Here is a 21,718-nt window from a genome sequence, read left to right on the forward strand (position 1 = left end):
GGTAAAAACTTTATTGCTTATTTAGTATGAACCTGCCAACATTAAAGTAATTACAGCTGGAATGAGGTACAGTTTAAAGGAGACAACACACTTACTGGCTGTTGTCACATGATATTAAATCAGATCTATAAGCACTTACTTTGAAAACCTTTCTCAGTTATACATGACTTTTAGTGAAGTAACTGAATATGGCCCATAATAAGTTTTAACTCACAAAGCGCAGCTTAATAACTGATTCAATCCCTGAAACTATGATTGGACTCAACCATTCTGCTGAACCTGAGATGAACAATCTCACCTTTACTGAATAATTAATCTACACAGGTGTAAGAACTTATGACCATATTTTTCCACCTGCAAAGCTATGTGATATTATTACTTACAGAAAACACTGAACATGAACAAAGCAAACGCAGTGCTTGATTAATAGGAATGTTATAATGTGAGTGTTCATAGAGACAGATTCATAAGCAAAGAAAATGTTCTGAGAGCAAAACTGATTTTTGGGGTATCATCTTGAATTACTTCCTCCAGCTTGTTATGGCAGTTTGTGAACATCTGAGCACAAGAGAGAACATCCTCATCCTGCTGGTTAAAGTGTCTTAAAAGCTGAAATCCAGATGTTGAGGAAAATTGACCACACCTGGAACAAGTGTGACATTTATAGAAGTTGGGAGTGCAGTGCGCTTCCCTCTCTGAATTAAAGAACTAACCCTTTAAATTCTAGATTTGTACATTCAAATAGCATTTGAAAGGTGAACAAGGCTATTTTTCATAACCATGCTGAATTTATAGAAAAAAAATTAAATTAAAGCTACTACAAGGAACTCTACTGAATTGATTCTGGACCTCAAAAATAAAAAATATTCATTCATTCTGGTTAATGTACCACTCACTGTGACTTCACTGAGAATCTGACCTGGTCACAGAGAACCATCAGTATTAAACAAACTGTTTCATAAGCAGTTAAAATCTCCTTGTAGTAGATTTAGGGAATTTAAATTTCAAAGAGTTTATGTATCTTCACTCTGATTTGACAGATTGAAAAAGCTTCCGATGTTGGGCTGAGCAAGAAACTAGCATTAGCTGAACCAACAAACTATGGATAAACTTGGTATAAATTACATACTTAATATTCTAGGGTGTTCTATGTCAAAATATGCCACTGTAAATATTACAAGTCACTCTAACAGTGGAGTTTTCCTGCATATATTTCAGGCTTCACATTGATAAAAAAAAAAACCAAAACAAAACTGTTTATGTAAAAGCTTAACAAGGCATCAGAACACAATTTTGAGAAGTTGATATGCTTTTTGTCATAACTGCTTAAACCTGCGTAGAAAGAAAAATCTGCAGCGTATTCTCTAACTTCATGGAGCAAAACCCTCATGAAATGCTTTGCAAGTGGAGAGGATGTGTGTCTTATTTGGTTCTTATTTTGGCATTTAGTTGAGTTATCTATTCAAAGTATAAACAGCACTGATATAACCTCCTGTAAATGCAAATTAATGGATTATCGAAAAGTAATCAGCCAGAAACCAAGACATTTTCCAACTTTTTGCATTTTCACTCGATTAAACTTTAGTTCAAAAGTGCTTTTCCAATTTGTAAAAAGGAACCATACAAAATGAATAACTGACAAAACATCAAAAACAGGACATGTTCAAAAACAATGACAGAAAAAGTGTCAAAGCCAGTGTCCAGGAAATAAAAAAAAAAAAAAAAAAAAGGATCCCTGGCACAAAGACAGATCCGAGTCCATGAGAAGGTCTGAACAGCTTGAGTCCCACACTGAGACCAGACTGTAGTAGTTCATGTTTTATGGGTTTCTGGCCTGAAAAGTATCTTCAGTTCAGGTGCCAATATGGCAGCCACAGTATTTTTGGCACCGTTTGTAAGCATTGCAAAATACAACTGTCCTCTGTGTGAGTGCTCAGCTGCCGAAGCGCCTGACTGGCACGACCCCCTGAGTCAACACTGGTCCCAGCGTTCATGTTAGGGTGCAGGTTCAGGCATCCGTCTGTAGAACAGCAGGTAAGGTGTTGATGAGGAGCTCGTCTCAGGAGAGCAGGCTCGCAGGAAATCCTCCTCCTCAAACAAACGCACCTCCGAGTCATCAAACAGCAGCCACTTGCCCTCGTATTCAAGGAGGTTGTTCAGAGCCTGCTGCTCTGTGGCCTCCACGCCCCCACAGGGAGTCGTCGGTGCCTCCTCTCCTGCTCCACTCTCCTTTTTAAGTCCTGTCTCAGTATTTTGGCTCAGGCTGCTGATGGTTTTTCTCCTTTTTGATCCTTCTGTGGACCCACTGCTGGTTGCTTTCTCTGTGTGTGTGCTGCTGCTGCTCCCAAGATCATAACTGGACAGACTCCTCTGGCCCCCCAACAGTCCGACCCCACCCTCTGACAGCTTCTTGCCTCCCGTTTTGCTGCCTGCCAAACTCATACCTCTCCTCGCAGTCAGGCTGAATGACACCTCTCCATCATCATAGTCCAACGCTTCGTCTTTCACCTGGGTTCCCTCTTTACTTTCCTTCTCCTCTTCCTCTTCCTCTTCCCGCTTTGTTTCTTTTCTGTCCTGCAGCAGGAGCTTCAGACTTTTCAGATCAGACATGCGAACGAAGGCAGTGTAGTGGCCGCTGCTGATGGTAATGCCACTGTGCATGACCACGGCAAACAGCTGATAGTGTTGACCCTTCACAGACGAGGGACGCGTGCACCACTCCTCCAGAGACAAGGTCAAAGGGGTCTGCAAGGGAGTGTTGACTTTGGACAGGCCTGCATACGGGTCCAAGCTAAGAGGAGGAGAAACGGATGAGTTAGTGTCTGTGATAACAACGAATATCATAATGTCATTTCATTGAAACTGACCTTTCCTATGTAATACTTCAACAGTTTACAGTATGAGAACATTTTATAGCACAGCTGATTAACAGTTAAAGAGATCAGCAGATCATTGAGAAAATATAAATAACTGGTCAGGGCATAAAACCATTCTTGAAAAGTGTTTTTGGTAACAGCATCTAGTATACATCACATCTGTATGCAAAGCTTCTTTCAACTTTGCTTTTTTGTTGGAGCAAATGAGGTGAAATTGATTTTTACTCAGGTTTGAGTACTTGTATCTCCAAAAGTTGTATATGTTGTTGCAATAATATACTGTTCATCACTGCGAAACAAGAGAAAACAAAATCCTTTTTGGCAACTTAAAAAAACATTTCTACCAATGGAAAGAGGAGAAATACTTATCAGACTAATTTTTAAAATAAATTGCACTGCAGGCAGTTTTTTTTTTTTATCAGATTTTAACAGTTTCAAATTCATCTCTAGAAAGATAGAAAAGTGCAGCCGCAGGCTACGAGTAAGCTACATTTACTTTTGAAATATTGAAAATATAACATTGGCACAGCAGTTGTTGCAAAAAAATGTTTAAATCTGTGGCATACTTCTGAGAAAATCTGTCAAAAACCACAAATGATGAACCTTTTCTATCCTCAAAAAATGAGAGTAGCAGATCAAGACAAAATCATTAACCTTGATTTATATTCAAACACAGAGACAAGTCATCAACTCACTCTAAAATGTTGGCAGAGAAACGCTTCAGGTGGATGGTGATGACTTCAGGAGTTTTGTCAAACAGCAGACTTCTCTCAGCCTCTGTGTAATGATGACACGTCTCACAGAAGTATTTGTCCTCACCAACAATGCGTTCCACTGAAGCAAACTGACCGATGGCCCATTTCAGAGTCTTCAGCTCTGGTTTAGGATCAGGAGAGACTGGGAAGAAAGAAGATATCAGTTATGAATTATGTACATGTTCATTATATTTTTCTGGATGTCCAAGATAACATTGCCTTCCTTTTTTGGCAGAGGGTGACATAATAAAAAACTCTATAGATGTCTGTGTGTTTTCATTGTGCAGTTATGTTAAATGTTTACCTACATTTCCTAAATTGTTTGTTCACACATAAGCATGATTCACTGAAAGCATGTAAGATAAAAGGCGTTGTATGAACACTCACCTTCAGAGAGGTTGTCTGGGCTGCTGGGTTGTTCGTCGAGCACGGGGACACTGATGTCCTGGAAGTCTTCTCTCCTCTCTGTGAAGCTCTCACACTCCAGACATCGAGTCCTCAGGACCAACTGGCCCTGGAACAAGCGCTCCATCAGATCCAGGCCCTCTGAATCTAACAGAAACACAGATAGACATGGCTGAGTGACCTGTCATATTTCATGTCTGAACTGACATATGAAGGACTAATGCTATCTGATTTCCCGGGGCAGAAGTTAAATTCAGCAACCAGAGAGCTCTTATCTTTCCTTTGTTCTCTTATACTCTCTGCTTTTAAAATAAAATGACCATTAAGACAAAAAAAAACAAAAAACTTAACACTTCAATTTGTAGTCACCTGGATGATTATAGTCTCTCTAAAATATTATAACTTGTTTTTAACTTTGCTATCTAGAGGCTGTGAAAACTAACTTAATTTTCTGAAATAATTTAGAAGTATGACCTCTTTATTCTAAAATTTTTCATCAGTTACCAACATTTCAGTTTAGTATTTTGAGATGGATTAATTCCACTTACATTACGCCCTCATTTCCACCCCTTTCTATCATACATCATATTTTGGTCACTTTTAAAGAGGGGACATGGATCTTCAGGGGGAGATAGCAAGTCAAAAGTAAATGCCACATACAAGTGGTATACATCATCTGAAAGCTGGTACATCAAGATTAATTTTTGCACATTTTTTTTAAAATATTAGACTGTATAGGGGCCTAGAACATTGTGACTGAAGTATATATTGGACATAACCATGCTATAGTATGTCTCCAAAATTGCTGCAGCAGTTTTGTGCTCGATATCATCAGATTTGGTGCACAGCTTAACCTCCTTTTACAACCAGAGAATTGATTGAAAAATGGTCAAAAATCCCTCCAAGATACATTCACACGCCAAGACATTGAAGAATAACACAGAAAATGTCATGCCGTCATATCTTATCAAATTCCTTTGATATTTTGGAGATTTCTGCAAGGACTGCATTTTTTTGGCAATTGGATGACGAGCACTTCTGTTCCGCAATTTATCCAAAGGACTCCCTAATTGTTAATATACATGGAAAGTGATACAGCCTCTGAAAGGTCCAGGTGTCTAGTCTGTGATTATGAAGTTTCATGTGTCTGTGATTATCCCAGAGATCACTACAGGTCATGTATACAGTGAGGTCATTGAAATGAATGGCTACTATGGTGACTAACATCACGTATGAATACAGTTGGCCTCATTGAATCCACAACAGTCTCAGCCTTCTAGACAAACACAATTTTTATGCAATCCCAATTCTGTTGTGGGTATGCAGTGTGCAGGAATGCTGCATGTTTTTTTTGTCCAGAACTGCATTAGGTTAACATAATGTTGACATGCATGTAAAGGGAAGACTCCCATTTTTGTTTACATATCTTGAGGTGAGTCATTGAGGGACCCCTTTGAAAATCGCCATGCCAATTGGACAAAGTTGCCCCTGCAGAGTTGAAGAGGTTAAATAATACTGAACAAAGTTAACTTGCTCTCCCTCTAAAAACTACTGCCCATGTCCCAGTCCCCTTTCTCCTACCTGGAGGTGTCACTGCCTTCTTGTCTTCAGCCATGTTTTCTGCTGATTCCTCCTCACTGTTCTTCTTATTCTGACTCTGGTCGTCAGTCAGTCCGTTCTCCTGCTGCACTTTGTTTTGGTTCTTCACAGTCGAGCAGCTGATCTTCCCCACGCTGCGGAACTTGGAGAAAATGCTTGGTTGTTTCCCAGAAGGCTTCAGCCAGCTCAGCCTGGCTTTCTTCTTTCTCTTCCCATCTGCCTCTTTAGCTGCCTTTTCACCTTTTCCCTCAGGGTCACTCCTTCCATCCTCCTCCGTGTGAAGTTTCTTCACCCCGTCATCCTCTGCCTTCTCCTCTCTGTCTTTGTCTTGGGTGCACTCGATGGTGACATCACTGGAGGACCTCCTTTTGGATCGGGTGAAGGGTTTATTTATTTCTTCCTCTGCATCAGACTTCTTAGACTTAGCAGATTTAGGCTTCTTTTTGGCATTTCCCACCTCAGTGTCACTCTTTCTCTTGCCGCTGACTTGGCTGTCCTCTTCATTCTGAGTTTTGGATTCTGCTGCAGAGCTGTTGGAATCCAAATGGACGCCATTCTCAATTTTAACCTCAGTCACCTCCCTCTCCAACTCCCGCTCCTTCCTGATGGTGTCACAAGCCTCTTGGACATATCCCAGGATGCACTGCAGCACCTCCTGGGCATCATGCTGAAGATAGCCTTCATACATGGGGTTCAGCTGCCTGTAACACAGAAAAGTAATAATATTAATAATAATAATGAACATTTGCCTGTTTCAGCTTTTAAAATGTGCTGCTATTATTTGGACTTTTGCGTGCATTTATCAGAATGTCTTCATATTCATTTCTATAGGTTTTTCTGCACAGCTTTGTGCTCCTTGAGAAGCTGTTAGCTGTTTTTTTAATTGCAAATGTGTATTTATAAAATTCTAAACAATGATGGTAAGTAAGGCTGCAACTAACAAATATTCAATCCTCATTTTGATTATTTTCTCCATTTATCAATTTGTTGTTTGGTCTATAACATGTCAGAAAACGGTGAAAAATGTTGATCAGTGTCTCATGATGTCCTCAAATGTCTTGTTTTGTTCAACACTCAAAGATTTTCAGTTTACTGTCACACAGTGCTAAAGCAACCAGAACATGGAATCAGGGATTTTTTTTTCTTATGAAGTTACTGAAACTGATTAATTTGATTATCAAAATAGTACACAGAAATAAGCCACCTTACTAATTGAATGTATGATCTTGACGATTCAAAATAAGCACATCATTACCTGAGTGTGTGGAGTATTTTACGAGGCGGTGTGGCGAGTTCTCCGTCACTGAAGCTGTCGGGGTTCAACAGGAAGCCGGACTGCAACTGCTCCACTGACGTTATCAGACTGTTGAAGCTCCCGAGGAGCTCAATGTGAGCCGGCAAAGCATCAGCTACAACTTCTGACTGCTGAGAATGTGAATACAGAAACAAAATAGTTACAATTTTTTTTAAAAAATAAATTCTTATCTATGAAATCAGCTTATAAGGGCATAACAGTTATTGTTACTTACACTATATTGTACAATACTTGTAAATGTAAATTTTGTAAAATAAATATATATTTTGTATTGCACAAACCTCTTCGCCTTTATCAGTTTCTTCCTTTAGTTTGTCTTTTCTTTTAGTCAGGTTGTACAGTTTCTTTATGCCTTCTCTGAACCCTGGGCAGTGGTGCAACACCTGCAGGAGCAACCAGGCATCAAGATTAGTCATCATTGATTTCTTTACAAAAAATGTTCAAAGGCTTCCTGAATTAAATTTATTGGGTAAGAAAATCACTGCTTGTGTTCTCGTGAAAAACACTAATAAATGAAACATTTTCACCTGTGTATGATATTATCATTGATATTTTTCCTTACAAAGACAAAAACAATTAAATTGCACATTCTGAAAATCTGAGTTAACCCTGCAGGGACAGGGTTTCTGAAGGGTTCAACAAGTTTAACTAAAGACTAAACACTACAAGTGCATGGGTTTATTGACACTTGCATCACATTTTGTCCCAGCAGTATATAACAGTTATTAATAATATAATTCATTACTCATTGTACACAACCTGGATACGCTGCGGAAAATGGTTGGTTGGTTTAACCCCTTAAAAATAATTAATTACAACTAACCCACAAATTACTTTTCATCAGGTTAGTAGTCTGAAACAGCAGTACCAAGGGTTTTCCAGCCCATATCTGATTCTATCACACAAAAATACATTTTTTTATGAGCAATGTTACTGCCTGTGGCAGGCTGGGAAAATTCTTAAGGACCTTTCTATTTGAAATTTAAGACATTTTAATACCTTCTATGGCTTTTAATGAGGAAAATGAATTCAATGCTTTTAAGCCTCTTCAAGACTGCAGGTAAACCGTACAAAAGTCAAAGCAGTATACAATGACACAAGGAACAGTGAAAGGTTAGTTGCTTGCATTTACATTAGAGGTTACCATACTGTTTTACAAGAGGACTAAAGGAAGAGTTGACCTAACGTATATTGTATGTTCTTTCCTCTACAACGGAAAGTCTTACTTATTCCAGACGAGAGAAATATAACCCCAGACATCCCACAGGTACAAAATCTGTTTGAACAGGTGCTGCAGAGGAGATCATACAAGCTCCAGAATGTGCGATTAAACCTCCAGTGTCTGTCTGTCTCCGTCTCTTTACATCCAAACACTGTCAATACAGATAAGCCAGCAAGACGATCTGAACACACTGTCTGTCACAGTCAGGAGGACACAGAACGCTGCAGAACAGACATTTATCTGCTGGTTTTATCTGCTCTACGTCAGCCACAGAAGACACAGTTTTGTACGCTATGACAAACACTTCTGTCTGCAGTGTCAATATTCTTTGTGAAAGGGAAAGTTATTGTTTCCTAGAGGTTTTCTCTCCTGTTAAGCTGCTTCAGAATTCATGTGCAAGACAAGGTCTGTAACATGGTTTTATGTTATATAAAACACACAATGAAAAAAAACCCAGCTAAATCCATCACAAAGATCTGTGAAATGTGTGCTGCAGAGATTGACACAGACCCTTTTCAAACAAATTACGGTCATGTATGTGTGTTTATTTCTGAGTTAAACAATTAATCGAAATATTACGAAACTGCAATTTGGCCGGGAGCAATGTACAAATTGCAGGGACTGCTTTTTTTTTTTTTTTTTAAAACAAATGTGTCACAACATGCCAACTCTGTGGTGTTACAGTCTAAGAATCATTTTCTCCAGCTGTAAAGGAACTTTGATACCAACCCCAGCTAATATTCTATTGCCATTATTATTTTGTTGAATGAAAAACAAAAATTACTACTACTTATAGTAGTAACTATGCAGTATATAGTTACAAAAATAGTTATACTTATGCAGTATCTGTTAAAATAACCACACTATGACTTTTTTGGTTTATTTGTAAGGGACAAGCACAGAAAAACACTGACAGCTGCATGAGCAGGTCTGAGTACTGTACACCTGTTCAGAGCCAAAGCTAATTTCCAACACCGTCCCTGCGTGGGCACTGATTGTTCAGCCCTAATCTGCTGTATTTACATGTATGTCGTAGCCAAACAGCCATTAAAGACGTTTATCCATTCTGTCTCTGGTGATGACCCACCTGTAAGACACTGTTCAAATAGCAGGTATTGCCCAAGTTGTTGAGCCCCACAAATGGCACCAAGTTCTCTCTCTTCTCACATGGCAGGAGAAGGCCAGGTGAGGCTGGACACGGAGAAGGGCCAGAGACCATATGATCACAGCTGCTGAACAAGAAAAAAAAAAAAAATTAAAGTCTATTATTAACTTGTTAGATTCTTGCAGTCTTGCTGTTTTTTTTAAAGGGACATGACCAGAAAAAAAAGAACATTTGAAGAGTGATAACTGTTCTTTGTTTTTGTTGTAATAGTTATGTCAGTTAGATTTGTTAAAGTCATGGTTATAGATATTAATTCATCACCTTTGCTTGCTAAGTCTTAGCCTTTCTTCTTTTTAAAACTCAAAAATGTGAAATTATCTGCTATCTTGTTGGTATTGGCTATAAGAAGCAAGTAATAATCAGTTATTGTAATCGGCTGAAAAAAATCCACATTGTGCATCCCTAATTTCACAATTAAGTGTTTAGTCTATAACAAGTCCAAAAAAGTGAAAATGCTCATTACAATTTCTCATAACGCAAATTTACATCTTTGAATATCTCAGCAAAGCAGCAAAACCTTAAAATTTAAAAGCTGCAGCCAGCAAACATTTAACATTTTGGCTTGAAAAGTGACTGAAACAATTTAGAAACTATCAAAATACTTGGCATCTAATTACATTTTTTATCTACTAATCAATTAATCAGTAAATCTCTGAAAGAAAATGAGGATAAATTTAAAACTAAATATTAAAATGTAAGGTATCCACGTCAACACAGCTGTTGTTGTGCCCTCAGGCTGTGAAATGAGCACTGAAAGTGTGTGAAAAAAGCGAATACTTTCCCAAAACATGCCAGCCAGACATTCCATTCATCCACAGGGTAAAGTCGGGGTAATAAAGCGGCGTTTTGCACTTTGGATGACCCCTAATAAATCTCACATTGACAGCACAGACCCACCTTGCTTCAGGCTCCACTGGTTCAGTTGTTTTGGGCTCCTCCGCCTGCGGTTCAGAGAAATCCAGAGCCCGCTTGGTGTCTTTCTTCTGGAGAAACTTCAGAGACAGTTTACTCTTCTTGACGGGGCTCCCCAGAGCCGCCACAGCAGTGTCACCCTGCAGGCCCGGCATCTCGTTTCTGTACCCCGAGGGTTGAGTTTTTCCTCACTCTACTGAGATGCAACAGCGCAGCTCACTGGCAAGAAATGGAAACACAGAATTTAATGTCAGAGGGCGCCATCAGAGTTCAACGAGACCGACAGTAACTGCGCAATAAGTTAATACCGCATTAGTTGTGTAACTAAAGTTAAAGTGACTGGATTAAGATATTGTACACAGCTGCGGTTTAACTAAATCCAACCCTGTTACCTACTGACCGACGCATTATGTAACACGTTAGCTGGCTAACGCTAACTTACTGCTGCCTCTTTTGTTTTCACCGCCCCCTTCAACTTTTCAATAAGAGCCGTTCAGGTTAGCAACCGTTATCTTTTTAGTGTTGACAAGTAGGTTAGGAGCAGCAAACAGCGCACAGTAAACTGGTGTTGTTGAGCACTTTGCACACAACACAGCGACAAAACTGGGTCAAAACGGTACGGTGCGGTGAAGAAGTGGGAGGAGAGAGCAGGCAACACGCCGTTTATAACAGTTCACTGAAAGAAAGCCAACTCTTCAAATGCAAACAGAGTCTACAGCGTTTTTACTCTTACCTGAACGCGTCATTCCAAACTGAAGTTGAATATATTTCTCGGAATATCCAGCTTTAGAGCCATTTACAGACTGTTTGACGATTCAGTCGGTGCAGCAGAAGTTGGCGCTTTTTCCTGCTGAAGACCCACTGGCTGCTTCACCGCCGGTCAAACGCCGACACGACACCAAAACTGACGACAAAAACCTCCCAATATCACCCATCTGTGATATTAAAGGTTTTTCAGACGTATACATAAAACTTGTAAATCTGGGTAGACGTATGTAAAATTATATAACCAGAAAGATTTACATTCCAGACTTCAGGCTTATAGTAAGCCACCTATTCAATTTAGGCCCCTCTGCCCAGTTTCAGAAGCCATATTTGTAGTCCTTTACTAAGATGCGTCAAGTTAGATCGACAGTGGTAGTGTAGATTTTTCCTTCAAAGTAAAAGTGAAGAATTAGCTGTTTGCAAGTGAATCCTATAATCTCTGAAAAACGTTTGTAAAGGAAGTTGTGTTCCTTGCAGTTTGACTGTCAGAATGAATATTAGATAATATGAAAATAAAATCGGCATTGTAACAATAACAATAAGATGAGAATAAAATAGAATACATGAAAATCGATAAAAAATAGAATACATAGTACATAAACTTCTCATTTAATTAAGTGTTCATATTTACTTACGTATGTTTGCAATTTTTTTCTTATTGTAATATGATGGATTCTTTTTAAAATTTTACATATATTTTTCTATTTTCTTATAATTTCTCTATTTATATTTTCTTTTCTTGAATGGGAGCAGCTGTAGGGTGACCCAGTTCCCCTTTTCTGATTCTGATTAATTAGCCAGAAAAGAAATATTCAACCCATAACCCTTGGCAAGAACATTAAAAAAAATAATTTACATTCACACAGACTTAACAGCAGTTTGGTTTTACAATTTACATACGAGAGCCTGGTGTGATAGGCTGTTATTGTTATTATTGCTTTCCGGGGGGAAATCGGCTTTTATTTTGAACATCATAAGCGGAAGTGCAATTGTATTAATGCTACCTTGATTGTTGACTTTTTTGCGGAACAGAACCCGTAGATTTAAAAGGGGGGAAAAAAAATCTTATTAACGACTATTGTAGCAAAATGTGCTCTCTAACACACTTTATACAGACAGTTTCTTTACGTAAAAACACGATTCAAAACAGTCTAACTGTTAGAAACGGCTGTTACGGGTAGTTTCCACTGTCACCGACAGGGGGCGACATTGTCCATGTAAATGGAGTCTGAACTGTCCAGCATCATTCTCACTTCCACTGGAGCATCTCCTCATCTGACAGTCAGCAGAGGCTATCCTTCCACGAATTTAACGGTAAGATACTATTTACGATTTCTCAGCTTTCTCCTTGAATTGATAAACCGAAACGTGCCTGAAAGGCTTATCGCGAGAGAAGCCTATTTATCCTCCGTTTCGGCTCATGTGCATCAGTTGTAGTGTGTTGATTTGAATAAGGGCTACAGAGTGATGTTACTGTCGTACGAGGAGAGAGGGTCGCAGCACCTGAATGCAGCACAAAAAAAACAAAACAAGAATGACAGGTGTGTCGTTTCTCCTTTAAAGGCATTTGTCAGTATGTCTGCAGGACGAAGCTCTGCTGCTGCTGCTGCTGCTGCAGAGTGGCTGCTTGGTCAGCAGCAGCAGAGATGTATCGATGGACATGAGAGATACTGTTCCTCAGCTTGCAGGATGCACTCTATTTTCTGGCTTGGTGACGAAGTGATGTTGCAGTGGGGATGCTGATACAGTAGTGGATGGGAGTAGTTTGGGGTTGTAGTACTCCCAGTTGTGGTAGTGATGGAGCTACACCATGCAATCACCATCACCATCCTCAGAATATGTTATCTTTGCGGTCTCCAGCTGTGGGTTGCTCAAACAGTAAATTTCTTCACTAAATGAGTGCCTCATTTAAATTGGTCTGAAATTATCTTTAAAGCCCACATATGATGTTTAATAGCTGCCTAATGAAACAGATTTCATTATAGATGTAATAACCAGCAGGTAATTTATCCAGATTTAACAAGCAGGGCTGGTGGTGGGGTGTAATGTTCTCTCACATCCCATCTAAAGCCTAACCAGGAGATGCATTATAAAAAGGGATTACTGTGTTTCACGTCCCTCCTCACCTCCTGATAACGTTGTTTCTCAAGGGGAGCATTTTTGTCTTTACTCTGAGCGAGGCAGATCCTTCCACCGATTTCCTCAGCTGTATACTACACTGTGAAGTCAACACGAGGCCCTGTATTTGACTGGATATTACATTACACACTGGATGCAAGAAGGTGGTCACTGGAGCAATGGAGTGGTGGTGGGCATTACCCTGGTAATGTGTTGATATACTTGTGAGGACTTTTTCCATCGTTAGACTAAATTAAACCACTGATTAAAGGAAAAACAAGAATCATATTTTTATTTTTGGAAAGAGATGTTGGTTTTGATTTTTTTTTTTTTTTTATGTATTTTTTGGTGCTTTGAGCGCCACAAGCTGAGTGCTGTTTAGATCTGTTATACTGGAGAGAAGGCAGACATCAAAACAGCTGATATTTCCAAAACTCTGCAACTCACTAGAGAAAATCTAGATGGATAAACGGCACTACAGGCCAGGGAAAAAATACGTATTATTGATTTGGGGGGGGTGAACTGTCTGCCTTTAAAAGCATACGATGCAGGATTTTCCTCAAAAAAAAAATGTATATTCTCATAACAGTAATCCCTTTTAGTCCTTCCTGGATTTTGCGGGCTGTTTTTGGGATTGTGGCGACTTAAAATGCCCAATTTCATGGCAGCTTTTCTAAAAATTTGTTACGAATGTTGCAATGTTTTTAGGCTTTTTTTTTTAAATGAAATGTAAGGCAATCAGAAGTGGGCCCTCAGTCACAAAAGACTGAGAACCCCTGTTCTAAGTAACTTTACCAAAAAGGCTCAGGATCACAAAAATTCTAACAAAATGTACACAAAATTCATCTGTAAATAACAAAGTGCACTCGGAGGTATTCCACAAAGACACAACATCTTTTTGGAGCTCGTACTCAGTCACAGCAAACACCCAACTATGAAATACAAAAGTGCACAGATAAATGTCAATCACAATGACCTTGTGCTCTTTTCGGTACCCATGACAAAATTTAAGAAAATATAGTTTTTAAAAAATGTGAATAATAAAAATTGAGTCAAATCACTGAGGAGTACATGTATGACATTCGGTGGAACTCGGTTGGTCAAATTTTAGGAAAAGTTGTGGTAATTGGACAAAATTGCAAGGTCACACAGAGTTCACAGGGATTTTGATGGTGAATTCCTACTAGAACTCACAAGACCAACGTAAAGCGTGTGGCGTTGTTTGCGTCTGCCTGTATTTTCTTATATTCTCATTATTTTGCTGTGTTCCGGACGTTTTACCAAACCAGTGCATTGGTATTTCATATCGTGAGAACGAGAGTCATTGTTACAAATAGCAACTGACAAATTCTGCATATTCTCCTTGTAATCTGGGCAAACCGCCCCTGCTGTGAATGCAAGCATTTCAGAGATATTGCTCCCTATTGGGTGATCCATGAAGAATTTAACCCCTAACCTGTGGTAGTAATGAGGACCATTCTCCGTCCTCTGAGCAGTGGCATTGAGCTTTATCAAGGGCAGGCTTTGTCCCAGGAGTCGCGGAGCTCTCAGGGCCGGAGCAGCAGAGGTTGGAGGTGTGGCAGAGCCCTGGCCCATGACACAAACCCCCCCTCCACCTTCCACCCACCTTGGAGGGGAGCACTGGAGGGAAAATGAAGGCATGTTGAGCGACAGGCAACGGTGCACTCCAAGAATGAGAAGCATGTCCTGAACTCTACTTCAATTTACCTCCCAACAACAAACCCCTCTGTACACACATGCATGCAAGGGTTTTTGGGTTTTTTTGCCTAATTTTTGCAGGTCAACAGAGTTTAGCAACGCTATTAACCATTTAATCACTCTGACTCCAACAATCTGGGACTCTCACGTGCAAATAGTCCATGCTAGCACATTTATTATTAATTATTAGGGGTTCGACTAACAGTTATTTTCATTCCTGTCATTTTTTGATTAATAGATTAAAGGAAAAGTTCAACATTTTGCTCATAATCAGATGAGAAGATTGCTACCACTTTAACACCTGCACAATAAATATGATGCTACCGCTAGCAACAGGAGGAAACTGTCTAGCCTGGCAAATTCCAGCAAAATCCATCTACCACCACCTTTAAAGCTCACTTATTAACATGGTATATACTGTATATCTTGGTTTAGGGTTAGTCCGACCTATAACTCCCCATAAAATGTCAAATTAATGTTTTTGCACTTTAGTTTATGTATTGATTATACAAACAAGATATATGTTGATAATTATGTTACCTTTGGACTAGACTAGCATATTCCTTGTTAGCTGTCAGCTTTAGCTTCATATACAGATATGAGATGGTATCAATCCTCTCATCTAATTCTCTAAGAAAGCAAACACATGTATTTCATATAATGTGAGTTTTGATTCAATAGTTTTATCTCCTACAGCTGAAAACTGAAGAGTATTTAATTTCCAAGGCATTAAAACAGAGAAATGCTGCAAATCAAAGCTGGAGACATTTTTTCTTAATAAATTACTTTAAATATTTATCAAAAGTTTTGTGAAATCTTCTGTCGGTCGCTGAATTAATCACGATAAACGTAGGCGATGTTTAAATGTGAGTCCTCATCACAGGTTATGGCCTCAGTGTGGATGTCGGAGGGATTCTTGCTTCGTAGATTGTTTTATTTGAAAGATTTCAGAGCCCTCAAGAGGCAAAAATTTCCAGGGTTTTACAAGAGGGTTTTTGCGAGACCCCTTCGGGGGGTCTAGACCCACAGATTGGGAACCACGGGATTAGTCAACTACTTTTTTCCAGCTCTTAAACTTGAAGGAAAGTTACTGCCGGTCCTAAAATTCACCTCATTAAGGGCTGTTTTTGCCATGAAGGTTGTTATTGCCTTGCTCTGCCATCATCTAGGTTATTTATTTACTCTGAAAGCCCCGGCAGACATCTCACACAGGCTGTGCTCAGTCGAGAGGGTAGCTTTGTGAGTGTGCGTGTGCATGTGAGTGAAAAGGGGGTTAATGAGATCCTTTATGAGTGTATGCATGTGTGCATAACCTCGCATGCATATGTGCATAAATCAGATCAGATCAGATCTCGGGCTGCACGTAGGATTGGTCTCCCTCTCTTTCTCTGCATACTTTAGAGCATCTGAGCGACTCGCAGTTGATGCATGCTGAGGAGGTGGGTGTATCCAGCCCAGCCGCTCTGATGTTAGGAAGCTGTAGCTGCTCCATCCTACTCAGTCTGCTCTCTGCTGCTCTCCTGTTTCAGTCAGTCTGTCTGCCCTCTAGCGTAGTATTCTCCTTTCACTCACCACTATTCATCACCATCTAGGATACATTTACAGAAACCCACGCAGGCAGACACAATACCGTCCTGGTGGACTGAAGAGTTTGGGCTGATAGCTTCACGTAGTGTGTGCACGTTATTACCTTGGAAAGAGCTAGAAAGTGGGGATCTAGCAGCAGCAGTGCTGCTGAAGCTCAAGTTTTCTCCCCACTACGATTTTTGTCCCAAAGGATACCACACGCATCTGCAGAGGTAAGGCAAGATTCGATGTGGTCTGCACTTTATTTTTCTGTTTCTCTCTCTTTATTTTGCTCTCATTCTTTCCTTTTCACCTGTTTATCTAGTTCATTTTTTATGCACCCTCTCCTCTTCTACCCTGTTTTCTTCAGGTATCCTCTCTCAGCTATTGATTTATTATTTTCATTCATTCTTTTTGCTATTTCTTTTTTAATACTATTTATTTGCTACTATCCTGCACCCTGTATTTCCATTTTCTTTCCTCTCTGTCTCAGTACACTTTTTATAATGATATATTTGGAACTGAATTTACATTTTCAAACCAGCACACATCTATACTGTACATTGCAGACATGCCATGATGAGCTTTTATCATCTTTCTCTCTCTTTATGCTGATGTTTCTTTTTCTTTTTTTCTTTTTGCTTGAGCTTTGGGATCTTCTGCATCTCTGTCATAATCAGATACTGAGTGTGAGGCGTGCTTGTACGTATTTGTGCACGCATGTACAAACATTCTGACAATGGGAATCTCTTGCTGCCTGTCTGTTTGTCTTTTACGTCTCTCTATACCAGTTGATCCCCTCTCTGAAGCATTTTGTTAGCTGGGCCAGGTTTCAGTAGAATTCCCTTCTGGCCTGACTAATGTCTTTCAGCTGGAGCCTTACACATGAACATATGCATATGGTTACAATACTGTAGAGAGGACGCTAACCAGGCAGTGGATGGAGCAGGGATGAAATAACAAGTGATGGCTGTTTTTGGTAGGTTGATCATGTATGCAACTTTTGCACGGTTGCTTCTTAGCGATCTGCAAGCATTCACTCTGCATCTCTCCTTTTCTAACCTCTCTTTTTCTGAGATGCAAACCCTCCCTGTCTCTCTGTATCTCTGATCTTTTATGGTCCGCATGTATTCACAGTTAGTCTTGGTCAGTGCTCTGCTCGCCTGCCACAGAGCATCGGCCATGGTTGGTTTGCTAACCGCAGCTACACAACATTAAAAAAGCAAAGCGTTCTGGTTACACAGGGCTTGTTTACAGGGTGTCACATTGTGCGCGCGTGTGTTTTATGCTGCGTTCACTGACATTAAGAACTCTCCATGCATGCTCAGGTTAAAGGGCACATTGTTATTCACACACACACACACACACACACACACACACACACACACACACACACACACACACACACACACTCACAAACAAACACACTGTCCTCAGAGAAATGTCTGACCCGCATTAGTGTACAGTCCCCCGTCGTGTGTATGTGTTTATATTTGTATCTGTGTGTGTGTCCGTGTGATTTCTTTGGAGGTGCAGAGAGGTGAGTCATACTGGCTCACATGCTGGTGGCTGTTAGAGGCACTCAGTGTAATGATGCCATGATGTGTGATTTGCAAATAGACACTGTCTGATGGCACCGTGCGTCTGTGAAATGTCAACTTTTCAGGAAATGAAAACAAGCAAAACCGCCTTTTTTTCCCACTCGCCACCCATGAACTTTTAAGGTTATCCAGAGTGATCTAAGAAGGTTTTGTAATCCCAAGTTTCATAGAATTTGCTACAAAAGCTTGTAATACATGAATTACAGGTAAAATATTAACATAAGATAAAGCAGAGCTGCACAGTTTGACAGCATGAAAATTATACATTTGTGATTAATTAAAAAGTGGCTGAAGGGATTGGTGGTGTAAGTCAGTCTGTCAGTTCATCCACCACTTTGGCTCAGGCTGAAAGATCACAACTACTGGATGGATTGCCATAAAATTTGGTACTGACATCTATGATCCTCAGCGGAGGAATCCTGCTGACTTTGGTGATCCCTTAACTTTTTGCCACGAAATTTGATGCAAACATTCATGCCCCTCAGGATGAACTGCTATCAACAGTTCAAAATTTTTATTTGTCAAGACTCAGTTGTACTTTGTGTTTATTGACCTATACAAAGAGATACATGAGTATCTGAGGTCTTTTGCCTTAATTTTTTGTACAGTTGGAGGACATGGAGACGTGCTGTCTGTCTTTTTCTTACAGTCAATAGTTTAGTGCTAATTAGTAAATGTTAGTATGCTAACATGCTAAACTAATCTGGTTAATATAGTACATTTCTTTCTACTGACGTATATCTGTGTTAAAAGTTGCATTTTTGTATATTTTTTGTCAATGGTGTTATATTACCTTTGTCCACAAACTTTGTGAACTTAGTTCATATTTTTGTTAGTATGTTCTGTTTGTTTTGGATATAGGGCCTTATGATAGTCACCTCACTGTCTTAGATAACTGTTAGCAAATCTAGCTAACTAGCTAGCATCGTCATGTTCATTCAAACTCACCAAAAACATCCTGGCTCATCTTTTCACCTCTCCAACAATCTCCACCTCTGGTTTGGTCAAAATAAACACTTAATTTACAACAGTAGCTATAAAAATAGAACTCGGGGGAGGAGCAAAAGGGTGGTTGGACATCAGAGGAGCAGTGTGTCGAGCCAGAACATTTCCCATCTAACATGATGAATTAAGGTTTTATTTCAACCAAACCAGAGCTGATGATTGTTGGAGCAGCGGGAAGATGAGCCAAGATGTTTTTGGTGAATTTTATTTTGTTTACCTTGTGTGCCTGCTAAACATCAGAATGTTAGCGTTGCCTTTTCGAGCACGTTAGCATGCATCTCTGATCAAATTACCTGCAGAAGGAAAAACAAAGCTGAACTGAATTTTCTGGGGTAAACTAAATGTCATGAATAGAAAAGTAGCCCCGTTTGGTCCTGCAGTGGAAACCAGGGACCAAGCCTTAGGTATACGAAAGGCTTAGCGGTTTAATCTGATGGAAAGTGTATTGAAGCACAGAAACACACACACACACACACACACACACACACACACACACACACACACACACACACAGGGCCCACCCAGAATCTGTAGCCACTCCAGTGAGCATCTTGGGACGGCTGCTCTTATGCAAAGCAAAGCACAGAACGGTGAACGGCTAAACATGCTACCCCTTTCTCCCCTCAAACACTGAATAAACACACACCACTCTGGTCGAGTTGTCTGAGTTTATGTGATGGTCATGATGTTAATTATTCGAATTTGTTATTCTAAAGATAGCCATCGGCTAAGAAACAACAGGGCACACTCACACACACGCGACACGATTCTCTCACACAAACACTGTTGTAGTGATGTGTGTGGGTCTGGCACGTCTAGAGCTGTGTGTGGCAGGTTGTTTTCTCACCAAACGAGAGCTGAGATAATGTGCATGGTGTGTGTATGTGTGTGTGTGTGTGTGTGAAGTTGGCCGGTGCCAGTCGATGCTGGTCTGTGCTGTGTCTCGACTGGCCGAACGCCCGGTGCTCCCATGTGGTTCATATTCTCCAGACTTTCACATCCACTGACTCCTCCTAAGGCTCCTCTGAACCTGTAAATGCCTTTGTTGGCCCACACAGCGCGGGTGTGTGTGCTAAGTTGATTGCTCAAAGGGATAAAGGTGTTCAGTTTCTTACCAAACCAAATAATCCCCATCAAAGACAAAACAAAGCTAGAAAAAGAGAGAATCAGCGAGGATGTGCGAGAGCTCTCAAAAACACTTCCTTGGATGTGTGCTTGAGATTGAGCCACGCAGGTTGGATTTTTTTTTATTGTTTCATCTCCACAGATAGACGTTCTTTCATCGAACAAGTGGCAGAGCCTGGGCTAAGGAGCTTTAGGGCTTCTTAGCGTTGCTGTGGGAGGGAGAGGGACTCCCTAAACTCTCTGCCTGTGTCAGTCAAAGAAGCCAAAAACCCCTCGCTGAGAACACACACGGATACACGAGAGCCACGAGTCAGCACGCTCACACACACACTCGCACACACACCAGCTGAGCGAACGCCTAGGGATAGCACTACTAATCTCATTCTCTGTTGACACACTGTTCCTCAGATGTGCCATGCTTTCACAGCTCCCTCTCTTCCTCGCCATGCTAAAGCTAGAGGTGTATTCCTTCCTATCAGTGTCAGCAGAAGGGCGAGTTCACACTAAGCCAGAGGTGTGTTTGTGTATACTGTGTGCCCGCAGCACATCTGCTCTGCAAACCACAGCTTCCCACAGACTGTTCCACTTTAAAAAACAGTGGGGCTTTGCACAAGTTCAGCTAAATTGTCTCTGTGGTCCTCAAATGGGTTTCTGGGGAACAGGTAGTCGTGAGAGGAGAAATTTACTCAGTAACCTAATGATTAATTGAATTATCCAACACTTTTGCGCACATTCCTAACTAGACAAGTGCACTCAGCAGAAAATGCAACAGATGGTGAAGCACCTACTACAGTGCCTCAACTGCCAGATGCAACCAGCAGAGATTTGTTCCACCAACATTAACATGACCTCCACATTCAGTCAACCTGACTGAAACAAGTTTCCAAATTGAAGCAGTTGTCGATCACTTGCGGCCCTTAGCGGAGTGAGAAGTCAGCTGTCAATGGTTGTATAAAACAGAGCTGTCAAAAGTTACAGTTTAGGTCCATGTCTGTCCAGACTCATATAATGTGTGTAGTTAAGACTTTAATATAGAACTTACCACCATATTGACCTGTAACTTTGAAGGAATTTTAAAAAAAAGGGTATTAAGTGTTTACAAATGTGTGATTCCATTCAATAATTTCCAGTGAGAAACATGCTGTCTAACTTAGAGAATGTTTACAGAGGACTGGTAGAGAGCTTATGTCACAGTGAAGCTGACCTTTGACCTTTTGGATATAAAATGTCATCACCTCGTCATTTTATCCTCTTGGATATTTGTGTGTAATTTTGTCATACTTGGCATATAAATTCTTGAGTCATGGTCACCGTGACCTTTGACTACGGTGGCTGACAAGGGCAAACAAGCTGCATATAAGAAAAAAAATGCAAGTTATGGTTGGAGGAAAGTTGGAGTTTTGCATTTGTAATTCTTATTTGCAGCGCATTTCTGTACTTGCAGCGTTTTCCTTTTGCATTTGTTTTCCTATATGCAGCGCGCTTCTGTATTTACAGTGCGTTTGCTCTTGCTGGCCACCGTATAAAATATTCAGTTCATTCTTGAGTGGTCATTTGTGCAAGGTTTGAA

At 40.2% G+C, this 21,718-nt stretch overlaps 2 protein-coding genes across 2 annotated transcripts in view; one reads left to right on the forward strand and one right to left on the reverse strand.

Annotated features, from left to right (window-relative positions):
• Positions 1-1,838: 1,838 nt before the first annotated feature.
• On the reverse strand, positions 1,839-10,404 carry usp1 (ubiquitin specific peptidase 1). The gene is made up of 8 exons (XM_084723696.1): positions 10,235-10,404; positions 9,260-9,404; positions 7,232-7,333; positions 6,891-7,060; positions 5,618-6,336; positions 4,019-4,183; positions 3,572-3,773; positions 1,839-2,791 (listed from the first exon to the last, which is right to left on the reverse strand). The coding sequence occupies exons 1-8, from the start codon at positions 10,402-10,404 to the stop codon at positions 1,996-1,998; spliced, it is 2,469 nt and encodes an 822-aa protein (XP_084579822.1). The 3' UTR covers positions 1,839-1,995.
• A 5,981-nt stretch (positions 10,405-16,385) lies between these two features.
• Positions 16,386-21,718, forward strand: part of kank4 (KN motif and ankyrin repeat domains 4) — a 97,866-nt gene continuing 92,533 nt past the window's right edge. Inside the window, exon 1 of the mRNA XM_084723699.1 lies at positions 16,386-16,650. The gene's annotated coding sequence lies outside the window, so the exon portion shown is untranslated. The remainder of the gene's footprint in view (positions 16,651-21,718) is intronic.

Source organism: Lutjanus erythropterus, chromosome 7 (genome assembly GCF_056507025.1).
Source record: "Lutjanus erythropterus isolate fLutEry1 chromosome 7, fLutEry1.hap2, whole genome shotgun sequence".
Lineage (NCBI taxonomy): Eukaryota > Metazoa > Chordata > Actinopteri > Lutjaniformes > Lutjanidae > Lutjanus > Lutjanus erythropterus.

Coding starts and splice junctions, on each gene's coding strand:
- usp1 (XM_084723696.1), bottom strand. CDS start 10,404: ATGCCGGGCCTGCAGGGTGACACTGCTGTGGCGGCTCTGGGGAGCCCC. Junction 6,337..6,890: donor AAAATACTCCACACACTCAG/GTAATGATGTGC, acceptor TCTGTGTTACAG/GCAGCTGAACCCCATGTATG. Junction 4,184..5,617: donor GAAGGCAGTGACACCTCCAG/GTAGGAGAAAGG, acceptor TGTTTCTGTTAG/ATTCAGAGGGCCTGGATCTG.